This window comes from Ahaetulla prasina, chromosome 5 (genome assembly GCF_028640845.1).
Source record: "Ahaetulla prasina isolate Xishuangbanna chromosome 5, ASM2864084v1, whole genome shotgun sequence".
Classification (NCBI taxonomy): Eukaryota; Metazoa; Chordata; class Lepidosauria; order Squamata; family Colubridae; genus Ahaetulla; species Ahaetulla prasina.
The window spans coordinates 39,576,141-39,598,840 of record NC_080543.1 but is presented as its reverse complement, the minus strand read 5'-3'; the positions used below and the strand labels follow the sequence as shown (position 1 = coordinate 39,598,840).

The 22,700-nt window shown below is 34.8% G+C and overlaps 1 protein-coding gene across 3 annotated transcripts in view; it reads right to left on the bottom strand.

The window, feature by feature from the left end:
• The window catches only part of EPHA3 (EPH receptor A3), a 251,911-nt gene that overhangs the window by 43,065 nt on the left and 186,146 nt on the right, over positions 1-22,700 (bottom strand). For 2 of the 3 annotated variants that reach the window (XM_058185594.1, XM_058185591.1), the window contains exons 6-9: positions 11,471-11,595; positions 8,986-9,148; positions 2,876-2,978; positions 2,027-2,094 (exon numbers count right to left, since the gene is read on the bottom strand). In XM_058185594.1, the coding sequence (XP_058041577.1) occupies positions 2,027-2,094; positions 2,876-2,978; positions 8,986-9,148; positions 11,471-11,595 (459 nt within the window). The remainder of the gene's footprint in view (positions 1-2,026; positions 2,095-2,875; positions 2,979-8,985; positions 9,149-11,470; positions 11,596-22,700) is intronic. The other variant, XM_058185593.1, reaches the window with a different exon arrangement.

Below are 22,700 nucleotides of genomic sequence, written 5' to 3'. Positions count from 1 at the left end.
AATAAAAGCGCTCCAAATAAAATGTATAATAAAGTGAAGATATGTTGCATTGATAAATGAGAAGTTCCTTAAGTTAAAAAAATTAGAATTATATAGATAGAATTATATAGTCCCTTTTCCCCAACCATTTGCTCTTAGAAGGACCAACCATATTTCTTTGCAAGCATTAATTCTGATTTAATTGACTTTCATTCTAATTCAACAAATGGTGTGCAAAAGAATTCCAAATCATACCTAGAAATAACCACTTTTTCACACACACCCCTATCTCTTCTATTGTAGCACATCTGTTTGGATCAGTTAGTATCAGCAGTTCAAAGGAAGATTTTTCACACAGTAATAAGTATAGGTTCATCTAAAGACATATAGTCCTTATATTAACAGAGTTTCAAAATGTAATAATATTTTCACACTGTTCATAAGATGTAATTACTAAAATGCTTGTTGTTTTACAAGATTAAATTTCATATATATAAGAATCAATACTTTATTATAATTTGTTATTGGAAGTAATATGTCTGTGAGTTAAGTATCGGTTTAGGTTGATACGTTGTTGATACAATAACACTTTATTAGCAAGAACAAGTAACGAGCAACTTTGCACCGGCTCCAGACCTAAGCAGAAAAACAAACCCAACTGACAACTATTTAAAAAGGAACTGTCAAAACATGCGAACCAATAGGAGCTAGTATAGTTGCCGGCGTCTCAGCCAATGAGAGCGGTAGGCAACTATCCAGCTGAGATGCAGTCGTTATTATGAGGACATAACAGGAATATCAATAAACATTGCATAGTGCCAACTGAACAAATCTGCTCAATTTTCAATGTCAGAAATAGTTTAAGAAGTTAGCAGAGAGTAATGGTGAATGAACGTACCAGTATGATTTTATTGTTCTGTAAGCAATATATTTTTCTTGATTCTAAAACTCATGATATTACAAATATTACTAAACCAAAGGTTAGTTCTGTCTCAACAAAACTATTTTGTTTCCACTGAAAAATAATTCTGAGAGTTGATTAAAAAAAGAATTGGATAAATCTCTGTGGAGCTTCTTAGTCAAGGTCATAGTTGTCTCAAAAGTGCTTTTTCAAAAGACAACTGGATGGGTTTTTTTCCCCTGAGGAAGACGAATAAGATGTTTTGCTTCTCATCCAAGCAGCTTCGGCAGGATGGTAGGGGTAATGGAAGGATTAGTTCTGACAGGATGGGGAACATCTGGAAGCACCATATTTCTTTGTAGTTATCTGGTCTTTTTCTTCCTCAGGGAAAAAAATACCTATGAGCAGTGGTGGGATTAAAAATTTTTTACTACCGGTTCTGTGGGCATGATTTTGTGGGCATGGCATGGCTTGGTGGGCATGGCAGGGGAAGGATACTGTAAAATCTCCATTCCCTCCCCACTCCAGGGGAAGCTTACTGCAAAATCCCCATTTCCTCCCGATCAGTTGGAACTTGGGAGGCAGAAAATAGATGGGGGAGGGGCCAGTCAGAGGTGGTATTTACCGGTTCTCCAAACTACTCAAAATTTCTGCTACCGGTTGTCCAGAACTGGTCAAAATGTGCTGAATACCACCTCTGCCTTTGAGACAAGAATAGGATATGTTAAACTGACTTTATCACAAGGCAGAATAAAAAAAATGATTTGCCTACTTTGATAAGTGGTACCACTTATCATTCATGTCCCAAAGTATATAGTGAACTACTGTTGTGCTGGGGTGAACTGATCCCTATATTTAACCTATAGCAAAGAGAATGGCAAATAGCATTAAAACTAAGAGTTGTGCTTATGGTCATTATTGCAGAGGTACTATTTCCTATGATTTTATCTAAAGTGTGCTACAACAGGCTTAGACCCCATTGAACATGATTTTATTGATGATTCCAACTCTGAAATATGATGCTATTGCAGTATGGGACAAATTTGAATATAAAGAAAATTTTGCATTACACTATTACTAAGATGTAAATTTAGAGTACAAATGAATTTGATCAAGTCAGTAATTCGCACAACTTTTGTAACTTACAATGGCCATTACCAAAATACAGCCTCTTCTCATCAGAGCCATGTTTTGATTTATTATGTCCGCAGAATCTAAAAGCAGTAAGATATAAGAATATTAGAAAAGTAAATGTTATAGACACCCATGTATGTAAATTTATGTGCAACAGAAATATACACATGAACAATTTCAGGAGGAAATATTTTCTCTAAATATCTTAACATTTATAATCTATGAACCCTACAAAGATGAGATAAAATTATAGGAATATAAGGAAGGAATATAAGGAGTAACATATTGATTTTTCATTCATCTAGTTTTCTGCACAACTGTCTATAAATAGTTGTTTTTAACTAGCTTAATATGGCTTCTATAGTTAACAGGCCATGTTATGTATTTCTCTATAGCTTTTGGCACAGAACATGGCTGTAAAGAGTAGATCGTTTTATTTCTAATTATATCAATCTTTCATTATGTACATTCATAAAACTCTTTTATATATTTCTGTAATTAATTTTTAAAAATATACTGTAAATGTCTATTTTAAATGTACCAAAGTATAAATTTCAATTTTTTTTTTTCAATATATGTGTATACATTTGTAATATCTTAAAATACATTTTTACATGCTTTGGGTATCAATTTTGAACTGAGAACTGCAGAGCAAAATTCAAAGAAATATAAAACCCAAAGGATAACCACAGCCAAACTTGCACATTAGTCTAGGAAGTACGAATCAGATCAATTTGCCTTGAAACGCATACCAAATTAAATCCTTGAGTATCCTTGACAGTATCTTGGTGACAGTGCTTATCATTCTACTGCAGGCTTTAAGAAATAAAATCCAATGTGTAAAAGGAATGAGGAACTAACCTCCCAATCAAAATGTAAACCACAATTGTGAGCAGAATAATTGCTACGGCAGCTGAAACAGCAATCATTACAACCTGGCTATTCTCACTGGAGATGGAGAAAGCTAAAAGTGAAGAAGAAAGAAAAAATGAGAAGGGTTGAATCAAAAAGCAGTAAATGCAACACTGCTGATAACTGAAGGAAGATAAAAATGTTATTGCTATTTTTAGCTTGCAAAAGAGTTGTTACCCCTTTTCTCCCTATTTACCTTTAGAAAAACTTTTATAGAGATGAAAAGAAATTATATGATTGCCAAGAAAAGAGGAAAAAAAGCAATATTTGCTATACTGCTGAGAAATGCAAGGTTCATTTGTACAACAATGTTTCCTGGCTCAGGAACCTTGTTATGCAGAAATTTAAGTTGGACTAAACTTTAGGAAACAGGAAACAGAAAAAGGCATTTTTAAACACCATTTAATTCAACATGCAGGAATTCAAGTCCCTCTTTTCCCATCCAGCCCACTTCTCCTTTCTCCTTGAAAGTAAGGACAGAGTGACTAGAGAGTGCAACTCTAGTAACCTAAAAGTATAGTTTTACTTTCAGAATATTATCCATTTCTACCATAGAAAAGAATTATTTTCTTCCAAGATACCAACATTACAAAAGCAAATATGACTTTTTCATATAGGCATGATGTAGGCAAGAAAGTGCTATTGCTTTAGCAGGCTTAAAAAATGGTCAGATTTTTTTTTTTTAAAAAAACAATCTTTCTTCCTTTAACAAAAGAAGCAGGTTTCAAGAGCAGAGTGGCTTTATAGTAATAGTGAGAAGATAATTTTCTTAGAAGTGATGTTTCATAACTGAAATAAGACGTCTTTTCATGAAAATGACACTTTTGGCTACAAGGCATGAAGATAATTTTATATATATATAAAAGTCACATCTGACTACCAAACCAAATTAACCAACCTACTCCAAGACCCTGCATACAAGCCCCTAAAAACAGACCCCACCACCTACCTAGAAAAAACCACTAGATCCAAAATAAAAGCCTCCCCCATCAGCGAAGAAATCCAACAAAGAATCATTCCCAGAGAGAAATCATCCAGATGCCCTAAGCTCTACGGCCTCCCCAAGATACACAAAGAAGGAACCCCACTCAGACCCATAGTCAGCTCCATAGGCTCACCTCTACAAAACCTAGCCAAATTCCTCGCCAAACAACTACAGCCCTATGCAGAATCCATCGCCTCACATGTAAAAAACTCATTCCAGTTCATAGAGATCATAAAGAAACAAAACTTACAGCCCAGCGCCCTACTCGTGAGCTTTGATGTCATATCCCTCTTCACCCAAGTGCCAATCAAAGAAGCCTTGACAGCTATCCAAAACAAATATAACCCCCCCAAGCACATACTAGATCTGACCAACCACTGCCTATCCAACACATACTTCATCTATAACGGACAAAAATACAAACAAATAGAAGGCGCACCCATGGGATCACCCTCTCACCTGTCATTGCCAACCTCTACATGGAACACTTTGAAACCCAAGCACTAGAAAAATCTGATCACAAACCCAAACTCTGGCTCAGATACGTAGACGACACCTTCATAATCTGGCCACACGGGAAAGAAAAACTTGAAAACTTCCTCACACACCTCAATAGCCTACACCCCAAAATACAGTTCACCATGGAAACAGAAGTTAACAACCAACTTCCTTCCTAGATGTCTTAGTCTACAAGAAACCCAATGGCTCCCTAGGACACACCATCTACCAGAAGAAAACACACACAAACCGCTATCTGCATGCACTCTCACACCACCACCCAGCACAGATCAACTCCGTAGCCAAGACACTCATCTCTAGAACAAAATGCTTAGCTGATGAACAACACCTAAAACCGAACTACACACTCTCACAAACGTACTAACATCCAATGGATTCCAGAGAAATAAGATTACCAAACTAATCCAAAAGAACCCCCACTAAAACCCAAGACAGAGAGCAAGAAAATGGCACAGCCCTCCTCCCATATATAAAAGGCACCACAGACAGAATCAGCAAGATCCTCCACAAACATAACATCAAGACAGCATTCTGCACAAACCAAAAATATCCACCATCCTAAGAAACCCCAAAGACAAAATTGAGTTAGAAAATCAAGGAGTATATGAAATCCCATGCACCGCCTGCCCCACCACATACATTGGACAAACCAACAGAAGAATAAGTGCACGATTGAAGAACACAAGAACTCATTCAAAAAGAGGAACCAACTTCTTCCCTGGTCCAACACTTTAAAGTCACAGGACACGATATTGACTTTAAAAGACCAGAACTATCGCCAAAACTGAACACTTTAACAACAGAATAATCAGAGAAGCCATCGAGATAGAAAACGCCCACACAGCATGAACAAACGAGATGATACCTCCGCCTACCAGCCATTTGGAAACCTGCCCTTATTGACAAACGTGTCCCTAACACGAGGAATGACACCAGACCCACACTCACGAGGTCCACACAGGATGTCACCACCACACATCCACCCAGAAAGCACACCCAAACCCACACTGATCAGGAAGCACGACCAAGGACCAGAAGCCAGACCGCAGCTGCAACATTAGCCACTTCAAACCCCTCCAATCCATACATGCAGCAGACTGACACCCACTACGAAGATGTAGCACGACCACGAACACGAAGCCAAACAGCAGCAGTGCAGCTCACCAGCTCAAATCCCCCTGCAGCACAGATTAGACTGAGCACAACCAAGCCCCCACCAACACAGGACACACCCCAGCCAATCAGAGCACAGAAAACCCCATCCAATCAGAGCACAGCCAAGCTCCCACCCAATCAGTTCAAACCCCACTAGCAGTTAAAAGGAAGAAACAGCTGCGATCACACATTGCTCCCAGAAGCACGGTTGAAGCCTGAAGATGACGAATGAGACTTGTCGAAGCGTCGCCAAGACACTTCCAATTTTACACGGAGAAAACCCGAACAACCAAAGACCTATATATATATATATATATATATATATATACTGGGAGCAATGCATTGCTCCCAGAAGCACGGTTGAAGCCTGAAGATGACGAATGAGACTTGTCGAAGCGTCGCCAAGACACTTCCAATTTTACGGAGAAAACCGAACAACCAAAGACCTATATATATATATATATATATATACTGGGAGCAATGCATTGCTCCCAGAAGCACGAAGCTGAAGCCTGAAGATGACGAATGAGACTTCGTCAGTTGGGTATGATATAAACAGAATAAGAATTTCTAGGACATTTCTCCTTAATAAAATATGTAGTTCATCTATAAAACTCAAAGAAGTTTTGTGTTAATTCAGTTCCTACAATAAATAAATAAACCTGTGTGTCTGCTGGTCATCTCTTGAATTATCATGCTGAAATAATATCTAGTATAAAAAGTATTTAATAATGTTAATCTTGACTGGATCATATTCACATTTTCAATCAAAAGGTATATTTTAAAAAAAAAATTAAGTTATCCAAATTCAATTTCTTATAGAAAAGAAACTTATTGCAATCTGTTCTCAGCTAATATTAGAATAAAGAAAAATCTTCTATATGTAACACAAAGCTGTTATCATCTTTATTCTATTACTTTCACAGTCATTCACATGTTTTTATTTCATATGACAAACTGTATGAACATATTTCTTCTCCTTGTGCTCCTATAAACTAAATTTTAAATATTAAAAAAGATTTTAATATATCTCAGCATATTTTGCCATTTATTCCATAGTCTAAGATCACTAAAAAATTTGTTAACTAAAAAAATCAACTTTATACTGGGAGCAATGCATTGCTCCCAGAAGCACGAAGCTGAAGCCTGAAGATGACGAATGAGACTTCGTCAGTTGGGTATGATATAAACAGAATAAGAATTTCTAGGACATTTCTCCTTAATAAAATATGTAGTTCATCTATAAAACTCAAAGAAGTTTTGTGTTAATTCAGTTCCTACAATAAATAAATAAACCTGTGTGTCTGCTGGTCATCTCTTGAATTATCATGCTGAAATAATATCTAGTATAAAAAGTATTTAATAATGTTAATCTTGACTGGATCATATTCACATTTTCAATCAAAAGGTATATTTTAAAAAAAAAATTAAGTTATCCAAATTCAATTTCTTATAGAAAAGAAACTTATTGCAATCTGTTCTCAGCTAATATTAGAATAAAGAAAAATCTTCTATATGTAACACAAAGCTGTTATCATCTTTATTCTATTACTTTCACAGTCATTCACATGTTTTTATTTCATATGACAAACTGTATGAACATATTTCTTCTCCTTGTGCTCCTATAAACTAAATTTTAAATATTAAAAAAGATTTTAATATATCTCAGCATATTTTGCCATTTATTCCATAGTCTAAGATCACTAAAAAATTTGTTAACTAAAAAAATCAACTTTATAGACTCTAGCTATAGCTATTTTATAGAAAGGGAAGATTTTTTTAAAATTATACAAATCTTCAAAGTATAAATATTTCAAATATGAATGGCTTGAAATAACAATTAGTTGAAACTCAAACGTGAGTCAGTAGTGTGATATAGTTACATAAAAATATAAAGACTGCATTAACTGAAGAATATTTTCTCAATTATTGGATATAATAGAGTTTTTTTATTCTGATTAGATGCTTTTTTTGGTCAGACTGCTTCTTGAATACTATGTCCAGTTCTGGGCACCACACTGTAAACAAAAGAAACCAAACAGATTTGAATTTCCAACGCAAAATACTCTTCAAAAAATGTCATAAAACTCAAGGTGGGTTCTTTGTACTTTTGCAGAAAGCATGTTCTCTAGGACATAAATCTAAAACATGACAATTTATTTAGATGCTTTCAGATACAAGAAAAAGTTGCACATTGGATAAGAAAAACTTAGTTGACACTATCACAATGGAGTACAAAAATTGGAGTCTATGCAGGAATAGAAAAATTAATAATTAATTGTATTAATACATTAATACAATTAATTCCATAATATAAGTTCAACCAAATATAATCAAGAACATCTCCCATATATACTGTAGTACAGAGTAGGCCAAATGTAGACATTTGGGATATGATTTTTTTAGGAAGAAAGTTATAATAGGTGAAAACATTAACATAAATACTCAAAGTAATTTTTAATGTAAAGTATAAATATCTAGGTTGTGATTAACAGTTGTGGAAATAAATAAAAGGGAAAGGGAGTTAACCATTAAGTTTTACCATAATGTTTTCATTTATGATTGGAAACTATTATTTGATAGAGCCTGTAAAATTATTAAAGAAGAAAAATATAAGTAAGAATGTGTTAGACATATAAGTGCCACTTGAAAATTTGGAATTAGAAAAAACTGATGAATTCACCAATTAACTTGAATTAAATGGAAAGGTTCTCTCCCGAATGAGATTTTTTTTTGAGAAAACAATATTGAACAGTTTTGGGGAAGAGAAGGATACAGGAATCTACTTCCAGCTGACTGAAATAAAAATCTTTTTAAATATAACCCACTAGCACTGCAATAAACCAGAAAAATTACTAAAACAAATGTACCACCATGTGGCTTTTAAATACAATGAATGAATGAATGAAAGAAAGAAAGAAAGAAGGAAGGAAGGAAGGAAGGAAGGAGGAAGGAAGGAAGGAAGGAAGGAAGGAAGGAAGGAAGGAAGGAAAGGAAGGAAGGAAGGAAGGAAGGAAGGAAGGAAGGAAAGAAAGAAAGAAAGAAAGAAAATTCAGAAGTTTAGACTTCACAAGTTCACTCAACAAGACCAGATTATGACACTGCAGATATTTGATATTTCTCTCCAGCATCCACCTAGTGCAAGATTCATTGAATTCTGGAAAAATAAATAAGATGTGACAGGAGAAAGTACAGCATTTCATGATATATTTCTCAAAACACGTTTTAAGATCAATGACAAAATATAGAAATTTATATAATGATATCTAGAAAGCCAGGTCGTAAATATAAAATCATATTTGCTGAACTATGGACAATATGAAACTAGTCAGCCATATAATTTTGAAGTTGTGCAGGAAAACATTTAAAATCAACTTTTTTTTTTTTTGCAAATACTTACAGTCTGGACTGGTTTCAAACTCAAATTTGCGGCTGTTGGTCCCATATCCTGCAGCAGTTCGGGCTCTGATTTGGAAAACATAAGTGGTGTCTGGCTTAAGGCCATTAATAGTAACATTCATAGTTTTTGCTCTCAGAATGGTGTAGCTTGTCTCTTGTTCCTGCTTTAGAAAAAGAAATGGGCCTCATTAAAACCAGGTAGTCAAACCTGGTTGCCACAATGAATGAGTTTATTTCATTTTCATAGCAGTTCCTGTTCCATATTATTCCAGCTGTGCAAACAGCATTTTTGAGTGCAAGTTAATTGTATTCATTGTACATTTTATCTTCTCTAACCAGAATGGCTAAAGAGATTTTGTGTTTGATATAATCATAGATGCCTTTTCTGAGAATTGTTTTGGTGTATTAAGATTTTTCAACAGAGTGCAATCAATCTTTTTTTATCTTACCTCCTCAAATACATTGTATGATTAGACCCTAGAGAAGGAAGTTAGATTTCAATCCTTGAACCTTTTTTGCCTTCAAAAGAAGAACTACAATAAAGTTGACAATATGTACAAATATCCTCCCAGATATTTCCAATTCAAATCTGACTGTTTTACACCTTGGGAGAAAAATATCTCCTTTTTTTCTTCATGCTTTTTAAATGCTATTCATAAAAAATAATGTCTGATGTTTTGTAAAAATGGGACCCCTTTTTGAAAATAAGTACATCACCAGTGTCTTGGCTTTTCATGAAAAGGTAAACATTAAGAAACTTATGGACCAACAGCATTAGTGGGATAGGTGTGCATTTAGAAGAGAGGAAATGCAGACAGTCTCAGATCAAATTTGCTTCTTGTTTCCAATCTGAGATATGAATAAAAAATGCAGGAGTTCCTAGTCATTTCAATTTGACTCTCAGCTTTAGCACAAAATTACTCTGGTTATTGCACTTGAAGATAAGCTAATAGTGCAACTTGGCTACCTCTTTCATTATACTTAGATATTACTGCTAAAATTTCATTTATGTTAGAAATTATGTATATCAGAGATTATCTCACTTGTGATTTGTCTGGACTCAGGTGCTGGATAATATGTACTGCAGATACAATGTATTTCATTGTCTGTGACCAAGTTTTAACTTTTTAAAATGGTAAGTTTTTCTCCTACCATTGAAAGAAGGAAAAATTCTGAATAGTATTGCTGCACATATGGGCCTAGGAATAATTCAGCTTCTGTCATTCATTTTAACATTTCAATGCTGTAGCTGACATTAATGAAAGTTATAAGACTATGATGCAACTCTATGTATGTACCTCAGCTTAACATATATAATATTACTGCCTAAACGGTGATTATTACAATTAATAGATTCCCATCTATACAACTCCAACATGGCATAATATTATGGAATACCTAGTAAACAGGTTTTTTCAGAGTTGAAGTAATGCTATACAAATTACTTTCTTTTGTCATAAAGTGTATCTGTATTTTATAGACTTACAGGTAGTTCTTGTATTATGACTGTCACAGAGCTTACTCATTACAATCATAAATTATGATGATCATAAAACAGGCCATCATGTGACTAATCCAATTTTATGACCTTTTTTGTGGCAGTCAAGCAAATTACCATGGCTGTTAAATAAAATACAATGCAATATAACTGCTACATTTTTCATGATGGTTAATGCAACTGATTGCAGTTGCAACTAGCTTATGTAACATTATTAAACTATTAATACTGCATACATCTAGTATAACATACATTAGGTCTATATGTAAAAAGCACACATATATAATCCAGACATAGTTCATTATATATGGTTGAGGATAGCAGGAAGATGAAAACCTCCCTACATTATATAAGAAAACTGACAATAACATTTTAAATTTTAATTTGTCCTTGCCAAATTTTTCATTTTGTGACTCTACCTAGAACTCATTTCAAACTTTTACATTTCAAACCAAGAGGATGACCTTTACAAATGTTAATTACTTCCTAGCAGGAAGTGAGAATAGGGAATGGAATTTCTAATATATGGAAAAGTCAGCACTGTTTATCACTGGTTTTTCTGCAAAATGAGAGCTAAGACATTGGAATATTTTGGATGTATTTTTGCCTTGCATACTTACAAAAATTTACAAAATCCTGATTAATATAAATACATTATCTAATCTTATTTTTTTATGTTTTTCATAAAGAAAACCTTATTACATAAAAATTAGATGCTTGTATTCTTAAATCGAGATAACATCTTCATTTATATTAAAATACAAATGTTTAAAATATTATGGTAAATTGTTAAAAGTTGCTTACTTCGGATATACCTTAATTTGAGCACTGCTAGAATGCAAACGTCATTCTATGTTTTGCTCACACTGTGGGAAAGCTAGGATATAAACCATGAGCACATTTAAACTATATTTCACTTTCATGTTTACTTATCTTTATCCAAAACTAGATTTGACTTTTCCCTGTCCCTTTGGTGTTGTCTTCTCACCTTTTCATAGTACTTGACTTCATAATCCAAGATGATCCCATTCGGGTGTTCAGGTTCTTGCCATGACAGAGAGACACTGTTTCTAGAGGTCCGGTCCTTTCTGATTGTTGTAATAGGTGATGGAGCTAGAAGAAGAAAAAGAAGAAAAGGGTGGTTAAGGAAAGAAAACAAATGTGCTAAGCCTTGAAGGCTTAGGAGATTTGATTTAAATAGATCCCAAGTATAAACCTGGACTTGGATCAACCCTTAATAGGTGGATTGTAGACTTCTTATTCAAGCCTTGAAGCAGGATAGCCTGAAGGAAAATAAGTTAGACTTATTCTTGCTAGTACCAGAGTGGTGAATGAGCAGATGTTTATAATCTGCTACCATAATGTAAGCAATGAAATTCAGTTGCTATATTAAAATGTGAAGCCAAAAGGGAGAGTTTTGTCTATTCATTAGAATCCGTGCTATTATTACTGAAATCTGCAGCTCATTGATAATTTTCCTCCTGTCAGATATACAATGTAACTGAATACATTATGGACAAAATCCCAAGAGGTCCATTGTTAGTAATAATCATCATCAGTATGCTGTTAAATGTCTTATTTTTGGTGACATTTTCCATGTTTTCCCCATATCTCATTCTGATTAATAAATTTCTTCCACATTTTTAATAATTTTCTATGAAGCTCAGTTAAAGACACCTATTTTAGAATATTAACAGTCTCACACGTGCAAACACACACACAACAGAGAAAGAGAAAGAATGAAAGAGAGGGAAGAAGGGAGGGAGAGACTAAAAATAAGGTTATTTGTGTATGGCGATGGGAAACAGAAATTTGTTAGATATAAATAATCAAATGATTTTTTAAAAAAATACATTCAAATTATTATTTAAAGTCTTTACTGACTATTGACCAGAATGCATTATGATTATATTAAATCACTTTAATTTCATTGACTGTTATAAAATAGGACAATTCCGATTCAATGTATAAATTATATGTGCAACCTGATGTTTATAAACATTCACAAATACACACACACACACACACACACACACACCACTTATACTATGAATCCTGGAAAAAGAGTGAAGACTGAACAATAAAGAAGATTTAAACATACTGATTTATAATGACTTTAATTGTTATAAATCAAATATTGAATCAGTCTACTTTATCCAAATCTGACAAAATGGTTCTATATATTAATTAAACAGGTTTTTTTATTTCATTGTTTTCTGAAAAACAGCTTTTAACAGCTTTGCCATCACAAGAAAATAAAAGATGATAGACTAATGTTGAGTGAATGACGTATGAGATTTTGTAGTTACTTCAATCACAGGATACCAAGACATGTTTAAGATACATGTAAATACATACTTCATTCAACCACGTTTCTTTTAACCTGTTTAGCTTTCTTCTTTGAATTAAATCCCAAGGAAAGACATCATAGTACATTCCTACTGTGCTTCCCCCCACCCCCCCACCCCCCACCATGACCAGCCATGGGAGTTGTAGAGTTGATGAAGAATTCCAAAGTATGTTCCAGCAAATCTGAAAAATTTTAAAAAGGGATCTTCCAAACTGCTAATTCTAAAAATTTCCAAAAATATACTTTCATCCATCACCACCCATTATACTATTCACTTAGGGGTATATTACGCAAAGAACAAAAAAGTAGAAAGCAGGAAAAAAAAATCTAAAAGAGATAATACTCAGTAGTGGGTTCCACTTACCTTCACTACCAGTTTGGAACTGTGAGCATGTGCATGTGTGCTCGCTCTGCTTGCTTGGGCGCTCCTGCACATTTGCAGAACCTTCTGCACATGTGCAGAGCATCCATGATGACTTCCGGATGGGTGGGCAGAGCTTCCTGCCACTGCCACTACCAGTCCACCCAACCGGGGCAAACTGATAGAAACCCACCACTGCTAATACGGTATACATGAAAAGGAATTTTCATCGAATAGAGTTAATATTAAAAAAAAATAAGGTAATACCAACTCATGTTAACGGATATTGCAGTGTAGTTAAAGGCATTGGGGCTTGAAACCAGGATAGTGTGACTCAAGTCCTGCCTTAGGCACTAACTAACAGGGACTTTGGATCAGTCGCTCTCTCTCGGCCGTAGAAAAAGGCAATTGCAAACCACTTCAAAAATTTTGCCAAGAAAACTGCAAAAACTCATCCAAGCAGTTGCCAAGAGTGTAGCTATATATTAAAATAGAAACATTGCTTCACGGGAGAAGACATTTTTCAGAAAATGAAGAGATGGGTTTCAGCACAGAATGTATAACGTAGCTTAATGGCTCAAAGTGAGAGTTATAGGGTAGCTAGTCAGCTGGAGGCTGAGTTATGGATTGCTGCTATGAGGGGAAAATGTAAAAGACGCAGCACATAATACATGGACTAGTAAGATCATAATATCATCATGACTTCTATTTTTATTTACAGGTTTAACTAAGAGCTTGGAACTGTATTAGTAAATTAGTTAATAAGATGAAGTGGTTAAGAAAAGTACTGCACTAATTCTAGGAAGGTTGGAAGAATTGGCATTTGTAGAAGAAACTCACCCTTCCATAAACAACCTTCCAATATGCGATTCTTGAGAAGAACCACAAGATACTAATTGCTTAGGACTACTGCCATTAATAGGGTGATGAAGAAAAGTTCAGTGGCATCTACCACATTAGAAAAAAAAGGGAACAGTGCTTAAACACTACTATAATTAGTTTTCTATGTACGTTTGCTCAATCTTTTGGGAACCTCTGGTAGCTGGAGAATAAGACTTAAGGGTCTATTCCTAAGTAGAGCATATGTACATAAGAAAAATAGTATTCACCTAATTGTAGCTTTTGGGACTTATCTTTGAACAAAGTTCCCATAATTCAATAAATAAAGATCTTAATATAAAGACCTTAAGATAAGATTCTTTGAAAATAGTTCTATAAATCTGTTAGCAAAAAGATTTAAATCATATTTTATCACCTGAGGAATAATTTCATACGCATGAGTCTGGTATGGGTTTTTTTTTAAATACATTTATTATTGTTGCTATTGTTAGTGTTTCTCTGAAATTCACATATTTACTAAAGCAGATTATAATTTTTTTTTAAAAAAATATTAAAATACAACTAATAATTCAGTGTCATGTCTTTTATATCCTAGTAAATCATTTGATGGCTCTTTAATTCATTCTTATCATCATTGTTATTTCATTAAAAAATGCAAAAAAAAACCCCAACAATCAAGTATGTCTGTTAAGATAACCTTCATAAATATTTATGACTAATTAAAAGTAATTATTTCCTACCACCTTTTCTAATTATTTAAAATGAATCAATAGTAGACTGATAACATCAGATTAGCCTTAAATATTATTAATCATAATAATTCTGGAAAAAAGAGATTTTCCATATTTTGTTAAATTACTTAAGTTTCTTTGCAACCTACCAAAAATGTGAACGGACCAACAAGGAATTTATCAGAAATGAATTTTCAGAGCTGCTTTATGTACAAATTTTTGAAGAAGCAGCACCACTACAAATAGGCATATATAATATATTTCACAGCAGCATGTTTATAATAGAAAGCTTTTTACATTTTTACTGAAAACATGAAGGAAGTGGCTCATCTTCAGACATCAGCTTAAAAGATGATTTGGAAAACTACTGACTAATTGGAAAAATCATAAATGAAACATTGACTTTAATGATCAAGATGAAGAATGGCTTTACCCACACAGCCTGAAAGCCTGTAAAGTTAAACAACTTGTTCATGAAATAAAAATTAAGTTCAGTCTCCCATTGCTGTTTTTGTTTCTTTGTTTGAAACAAATCATTTTTGCCTAGCCCCATCTGCACTGAACTTGTTTAAAGGTAAAGGTTCCCCTTGCACATATGTGCTAGTCGTTCCCAACACAAGGGGGTGGTACTCATCTCTGTTTCAAAGCTGAAGAGCCAGCGCTATCCAAAGACATCTCTGTGGTCATGTGGCTGGCATGACTAAACACCAAAGGCACACAGAGTGCTGTTACCTTCCCACCAAAGGTGGTCCCTATTTTTCTACTTGCATTTTTACGTGCTTTCGAACTGCTAGGTTGGAAGAAACTGGACAAGTAAGTGGAGCTCACCCTGTTACATGGCACTACGGATTCAAACCGCCAAGCTGCCAACCTTTTGATCAACAAGCTCAGTGTCTTAGCCACTGAGCCACAATGTCCCTTTGAGCCACAACATCCCTGTTTTGTTTAAATACTACTGATTCTGCCCCCCTTTGCCCCCTCCCAAAGTCTTAGGTAAAACTGAAAAAGTCAGCTTTGTGTTTGACCTCACAGTCTAAATATAACTATTTCCAGTGTTATTTTGCTAAATAGAATAGAACAGAACAGAACAGAACAGAACAGAACAGAACAGAACAGAACAGAATAGACAACAAGTGGTCAAAATAGGGAGCGCCCTATCTAATCCTGCACCTGTTATTAGCGGTGTCCCCAAGAAAGCATTCTAGGACCAACACTCTTCATACTATACATAAATGACCTTTGTGATCGTATTATGGAGGTGAGGTCAATTGTAGACAGTTTTTGGTAATAAGTAACTGTGTTGTGTTCTCTTTGCCGATGATGTGAAACTAACCTTAAGGTAAACTGCACCAAACTTGATTGCAGAAAATATGATTTTAGCAACAGAGTGGTCAATGCCTGGAATCCACTACCTGACTCTGTGGTTTCATCCCAAAATCCCCAAAATTTTAACCTTAGACTGGCTACTATTGACCTCACCCCATTCCTAAGAGGTCTGTAAGGGGCGAGCATAAGAGCACCAGTGCCCACCATCCCTGTCCTAATGTTCCCTTTAATTGTATTCATTTTATGTATTCATGCTTATACTTATATATATTATCTAATATGTACTCAACAAATAATGAATAAAATAAAATAAATAAGAATAGAATAGAATAGAATAGAATAGAATAGAATAGAATAGAATAGAATAGAATAGAATAGAATAGAATAGAATTTTTTATTGGCCAAGTGTGATTGGACACACAAGGAATTTGTCTTTGTCTCTGAGTACATAAAAAACACATTCGTCAAGAATCATAAGGTACAACACTTAATGATAGTCATAGGGAAACAGTCAATATAAATCTTAAGGCTACCTGCAACAAAGTTACAGTGATACAGTCATAAGTGGGAGGAAATGGGTGATAGGAAAGATTAATAGTAATGCAGACTTAGTAACTAGTTTGACAGTGGTCAGGGAATTATTTGTTTAGCAGAGTGATGGTGTTCAGAAAAAAATGTTCTTGTGCCTAGTTGTTCTGATGTGCAGTGCTCTATAGTGTTGTTTTGAGGGTAGGAGTTGAAACAGTTTATGTCCCGGACGCGAGGGGTCTGTAAATATTTTTACAGCCCTCTTTTTGACTCGTGCAGTATACAGGTCCTCATTGAAAGGCAGGTTGGTAGTAATTGTTTTTTTCTGCAGTTTTAATTATCCTCTGAAGTCTGTGTCTGTCTTGTTGGGTTGCAGAACCAAACCAGACAGTTATAGAGATGCAGATGACAGACTCAATGATTCCTCTATAGAACTGTATCAGCAGCTCTTTGGGCAGTTTGAGCTTTCTATTTATTTTATTTTATTTTATTTTATTTTATTTAGTCACACAGTATATATAAGCATAAGCATGAAATAATTATACAATATATAAGCATATATATGAGTATGAGTATGTAATAACTATATTAATTGGATATAATGAAAGGAAACAATAGGACAGGAACGGTAGGCACGATTGTGCTCTTATGCACGCCCTTTACAGACCTCTTAGGAATGGGGTGAGGTCAATGGTAGATAGTTTTTGGTTGAAGCTTTGGGATTTTGGGAAGAGACCACAGAGTGTATTCCAAGCATTAACAACTCTGTTACAGAAGTCATATTTTCTGCAATCAAGATTGGAGCGGTTAACATTAAGCTTAAATCTATTGTGAGCTCGTGTATTTTGCAATTGAAGCTGAAGTAGTCTTTAACAGGAAGCACATGTCTCCTTTAGTCTTATAGATAGTATATTAATTGGGAAGTGAAGAGGTAAGTAAGTAACAATTAAGATTTGCTTTGGTTGGAAGGGAGTTGTTTAAACTGCCAATCAAGCCTGGAACTATCTGAATCCAGTAACTGGTATGCAGTTTCAAAAATAGCCACAGCAAAGACTGACTTCATTTCCCAACAAATCCAGGCTTACTTTTATATGTGTGTGTGTATCTTGCAAGCTAGTTGTCATTTACTGTTTACTGTTTACTGCATGCTTTGTAAATACAAGCTTAGAAAAAAGATACACTTTATAAACATGTTTTAAGCATAAGGGTGAGAAATTACTGACGGGTAGAATGATAAGAGATTATGAATATTCCACAGAGTGTTTGATAGTATCATAAATGGATCTTGGGGGGGGGGGAGAATTTGATGCTATCTAAAGTAAATTCAGTTTCTATGTTAGCATTGTTTGTTCTATTTCCTATTCAACAATTTTGTCATTTCTGTAAATTTTGTAAGTTGCATTCCATGCAGATACTCTTCAATCTGTTGCTAGTTCTATTATTATTATTTACTTTCTGCATTAAATATGAAACTCAGTCAATTGAACATTCAAACATGCATCACAAATACCATTGACTGTATTTGCTAATGGATGCTATGGGTTGCTGCCAGCGTCCTAGGTATCAACCAAGTACCGTCTTAAGATGTACGATGTTCCTTCCAAGTAGCACAGTTTTTTGCAGTTCTGCTGGTGTTATTGCAGGAAGCTGAAATTTGTTGATGTACTGTATCTTATAAAATTCTTGCAGTGTATGATTATTATTGTTGTTTTATATCTCCATTAACATTTTTATTGTTAGATATAAAAACAGTATTATAAAATATAAAATACAAAATAAATAAAAAAGCAGAGAGGGGAAAAAGAAGTGAGGAAAGATAAGAAAGAAAAAGAAGAAGCAGCATTGACTTTCGACTCTCTCTGTTACAGTAAAATAAGGCATTAACATCAAATCACAGCTTTTTGCTTTTTCATAATAATATGAACAAGCCATTTCTGTAAAGATCTGTCAGTCTAATAGGTAAACTCCAAAGTCAGAGATCCATTCTTCTCTACATCAAGCACAAAGTTCAGAAGCGGTCTCCATGTGGAAACAAAAGTACTTACATTATACTCTCATCTCTGGACTGGCCTCTCATCTCTGGACTGGCAAAATCTGTTCTCAACCTGTATAACTGCTGAAGACCACTATAAAGTTTTCCTACTTGAAATCAATAGAGTCATTAAATTATACATACCACAAACGACCATCAAGATCAGGAAAAGCAAATTACCCATATCAATAAAAAAGCTTCAATCCAAAAAAAAAAATCCCTCTGGAGAAGAAACAAAAAGGGCTATGTAGCAAATTTCAAAAACCGCTACAGAAATATACGCAACCAAATAAAAACTGAATGCACAAATTATCACACCAAGCAGGAAGAGGACCTTCTGCGCACAAATTCCAATCGTGCCTTTTATACTTTTGTGAACAATAAACTTAGACTCAAGACCCATCCCACCACTATAAGATTCTAACGGCAAAGAATGCAATGACGAAACAGTTAAAGTAAACCTCTTTAACACATTCTTTGGCTCAGTTTTTGTTAACAGCGATGATTCATATCCGACATTCCCAAAACGTACCAGCAATGAGTACGACGACTTAACCCATATAGATTTCACAGAAGATAATGTTGGAAAAGCTCTTCATAACTTGAAACCATCGCTATCTATTGGACCCGATGGTCATGTAACTTACAACTTCTCCACTGTAAAAACATATGGACTACAAATCTTGATCAAGGCAAAGCAATAGATGCAATCTACATAGACTTCTGCAAAGCTTTTGACTCAGTAGTACATGATAAACTCCTCTTAAAACTAAAATCCTATGGCATTTCAGGACCCCTTCACAATTGGATATCTGCTATTCTGTCTAACAGAAAACAAGTGGTTAAAATTGGCAATGCTCTATCAAATCCTGTTTCTGTCAAGAGTGGCGTTCCTCAAGGTACCATTCTTGGACCAACACTCTTCATACTATACATAAATGATCTTTGTGACCATATCTCAAGTAATTGTGTTCTCTTTGCTGACAATGTCAAACTATTTAACACCACTGACAATACACCTACCATTCAAAAAGATCTTGATCTTCTAACCGCTTGGTCTAAAACTTAGCAACTCCAAATCTCAACCAGCAAATGCTCAGTCTTACATATTGGAAAAAATATGGTGGCTCAACAGACTAATGCAGTCTGTTTTAACAGCAGCTGCCTGCAATTACTGCAGGTTCAAGCCCCACCAGGCCCAAGTTTGACTCAGCCTTCCATCCTTTATAAGATAGGTAAAATGAGGACCCAGATTGTTGAGGGCAATAAGTTGACTTTGTATATAATATACAAATGGATGAAGACTATTGCTTGACATAGTGTAAGCCGCCCTGAGTCTTTGGAGAAGGGCGGGATATAAATGCAAATAAAAAAAAAAAGAACCCAAACACTAGGTACATGCTTGATGGACATTACCTTACAGATGACTCCTACCCTGTTAAAGACCTTGGAGTTTTCATATCAAATGATCTAAGTGACAAAGCCCACTGCAACTACATAGCAAAAAAGGCTCTAAGAGTTGTAAACCTAATCTTGCGTAGCTTCTTTTCCAAAAACACTACACTACTAACCAGAGCATATAAAACATTTGCTAGGCCAATCCTTGAATACAGCTCGACTGTCTGGAACCCACACCACATTTCTGACATCAATACAATTGAACGTGTCCAGAAATATTTTACAAGAAGAGTTCTCCACTCCTCTGAAAACAACAAAATACCTTATCCCACCAGACTTGAAATCCTAGGTTTAGAAAACTTAGAACTCCGTCGCCTTCGACAAGACCTAAGTTTAACTCATAGAATCATCTATTGTAATGTCCTTCCTGTTAAAGACTACTTCAGCTTCAATTACAATAATACAAGAGCAACCAATAGATTTAAACTTAATGTTAACCGCTTCAATCTAGATTGCAGAAAATATGACTTCTGTAAGAGAGTTATCAGACTCTGTGGTCTCTTCTCATAATCCCAAAAGCTTTAACCAAAAACTTTCTACTATTGACCTCACCCCATTCCTAAAAGGACTTTAAGGGGCGTGCATAAGAGCACAAACGTGCCTACCATTCCTGTCCTATTGTTTTTTTTTATTCTTATACATATATGCTTATACTTCCTCATATTTCCTCATATATATGTTTATATACTATATAACCATTTTGTGTGATGCTTATCTATATTGTTGTGACAAAAATAAATAAATAAAATATTCTTTTTTTTTAACCAAAGTGTTCAGTTTTGTCATTTCAACCAACACCATCAACTTCTGCAACCATTCGTCCATAGTAGTCTGTTATAATGTTTATATTTGTTTGTAATCTCTAATAATATTTAGCAAGTAGCTTTATAGTATTTTCCATTCCTAATTATATCTTGTGGTTGTCCCAAAAACAGCAAAAAAGTTATGTGCTTTTCTAAAACTTGTAATGTTAAGGAGGAGAAGGAGGAGAAGTGGGTTTTTTTTGAAAAAATGCTTGTTTTGGGCACAAATTTGATCTTATATTTTTTTTAAATTTCAACTGAAAAATCAATATTACTGAAATCAGAAATAAAGATTGTAACAAGCCACAAAAGAATGCCATAGGTACAAATCTTATTGATTCCTTCTTCAGTACTAAAATGATGTTTTTATGTTGCAATTTTGTTTTATGTACACAAATGTGCAAATAATTTTACAAATGGATTTTATACATTATTTTTATGTATATAATAATCTATTCTTTCAATGCTTATCTTTACAAAAGATAATTGCAATGCAAAATGCAGGAAGAAAAATAGTGAATTTTTAAATAGGAATCAGATTTAAATAGGAATCAGATTGCAATATTGCAGTTTGAGCTGCTGCTTTAAGGTGGATTGGGGGTGGAATATTTCTGCATTTCTTTCTGATTTGCTTCAGAAAAGCACGTGAGTTTGAGCTGCTGCTTTAAGGTGGATTGGGGGTGGAATATTTCTGCATTTCTTTCTGATTTGCTTCAGAAAAGCACGTGAGTTTGAGCTGCTGCTTTAAGGTGGATTGGGGGTGGAATATTTCTGCATTTCTTTCTGATTTGCTTCAGAAAAGCACGTGAGTTTGAGCTGCTGCTTTAAGGTGGATTGGGGTGGAATATTTCTGCATTTCTTTCTGATTTGCTTCAGAAAAGCACGTGAGTTTGAGCTGCTGCTTTAAGGTGGATTGGGGGTGGAATATTTCTGCATTTCTTTCTGATTTGCTTCAGAAAAGCACGTGAGTTTGAGCTGCTGCTTTAAGATGGATTGGGGGTGGAATATTTCTGCATTTCTTTCTGATTTGCTTCAGAAAAGCACGTGAGTTTGAGCTGCTGCTTTAAGGTGGATTGGGGGTGGAATATTTCTGCATTTCTTTCTGATTTGCTTCAGAAAAGCACGTGAGTTTGAGCTGCTGCTTTAAGGTGGATTGGGGGTGGAATATTTCTGCATTTCTTTCTGATTTGCTTCAGAAAAGCACGTGAGTTTGAGCTGCTGCTTTAAGGTGGATTGGGGGTGGAATATTTCTGCATTTCTTTCTCATTTCACAACCCGCGCGCGGTTAGGCGCGCGAATCTAATCTAATCACTATAAATAAAAAATAGTAATAATATATTCAGGGTTGGTCCACTTGAGATTGTGATTTTATTCTATTCAAAATGACTGGCTTAGTTCAGTGCAATACTTGTTTTGCAGCTGTCTTCATGATACCTTTTTCAAATTTGGGTACTGTCCTCTTTGTAAACAAATTAGCAGTCTCGTGGACAGATTACATATCTAGAATCTCTAATCTATGCTCTCAAGCAGAAATTAGGTACCCAATTCAGCCATTCCAGCTGCTGAGCCATCAGCCCCCTCTACCACAAAGATCCTGCAGGAAAAGGGCAGTATGGACAACCGTGGGATCTGGCAGGGTGAGAGCTGTGAACCATAAACACAAAGCTTTTACAGTGGCCCAGTATAACAGATATAGTGCCCTTGCTGACCTAAATAGGAACACTAAAGTGACAGATCAAGGTAGTTGTGATACTGATAACTCAAACAATCAAGGGATTATGGTTCAAGA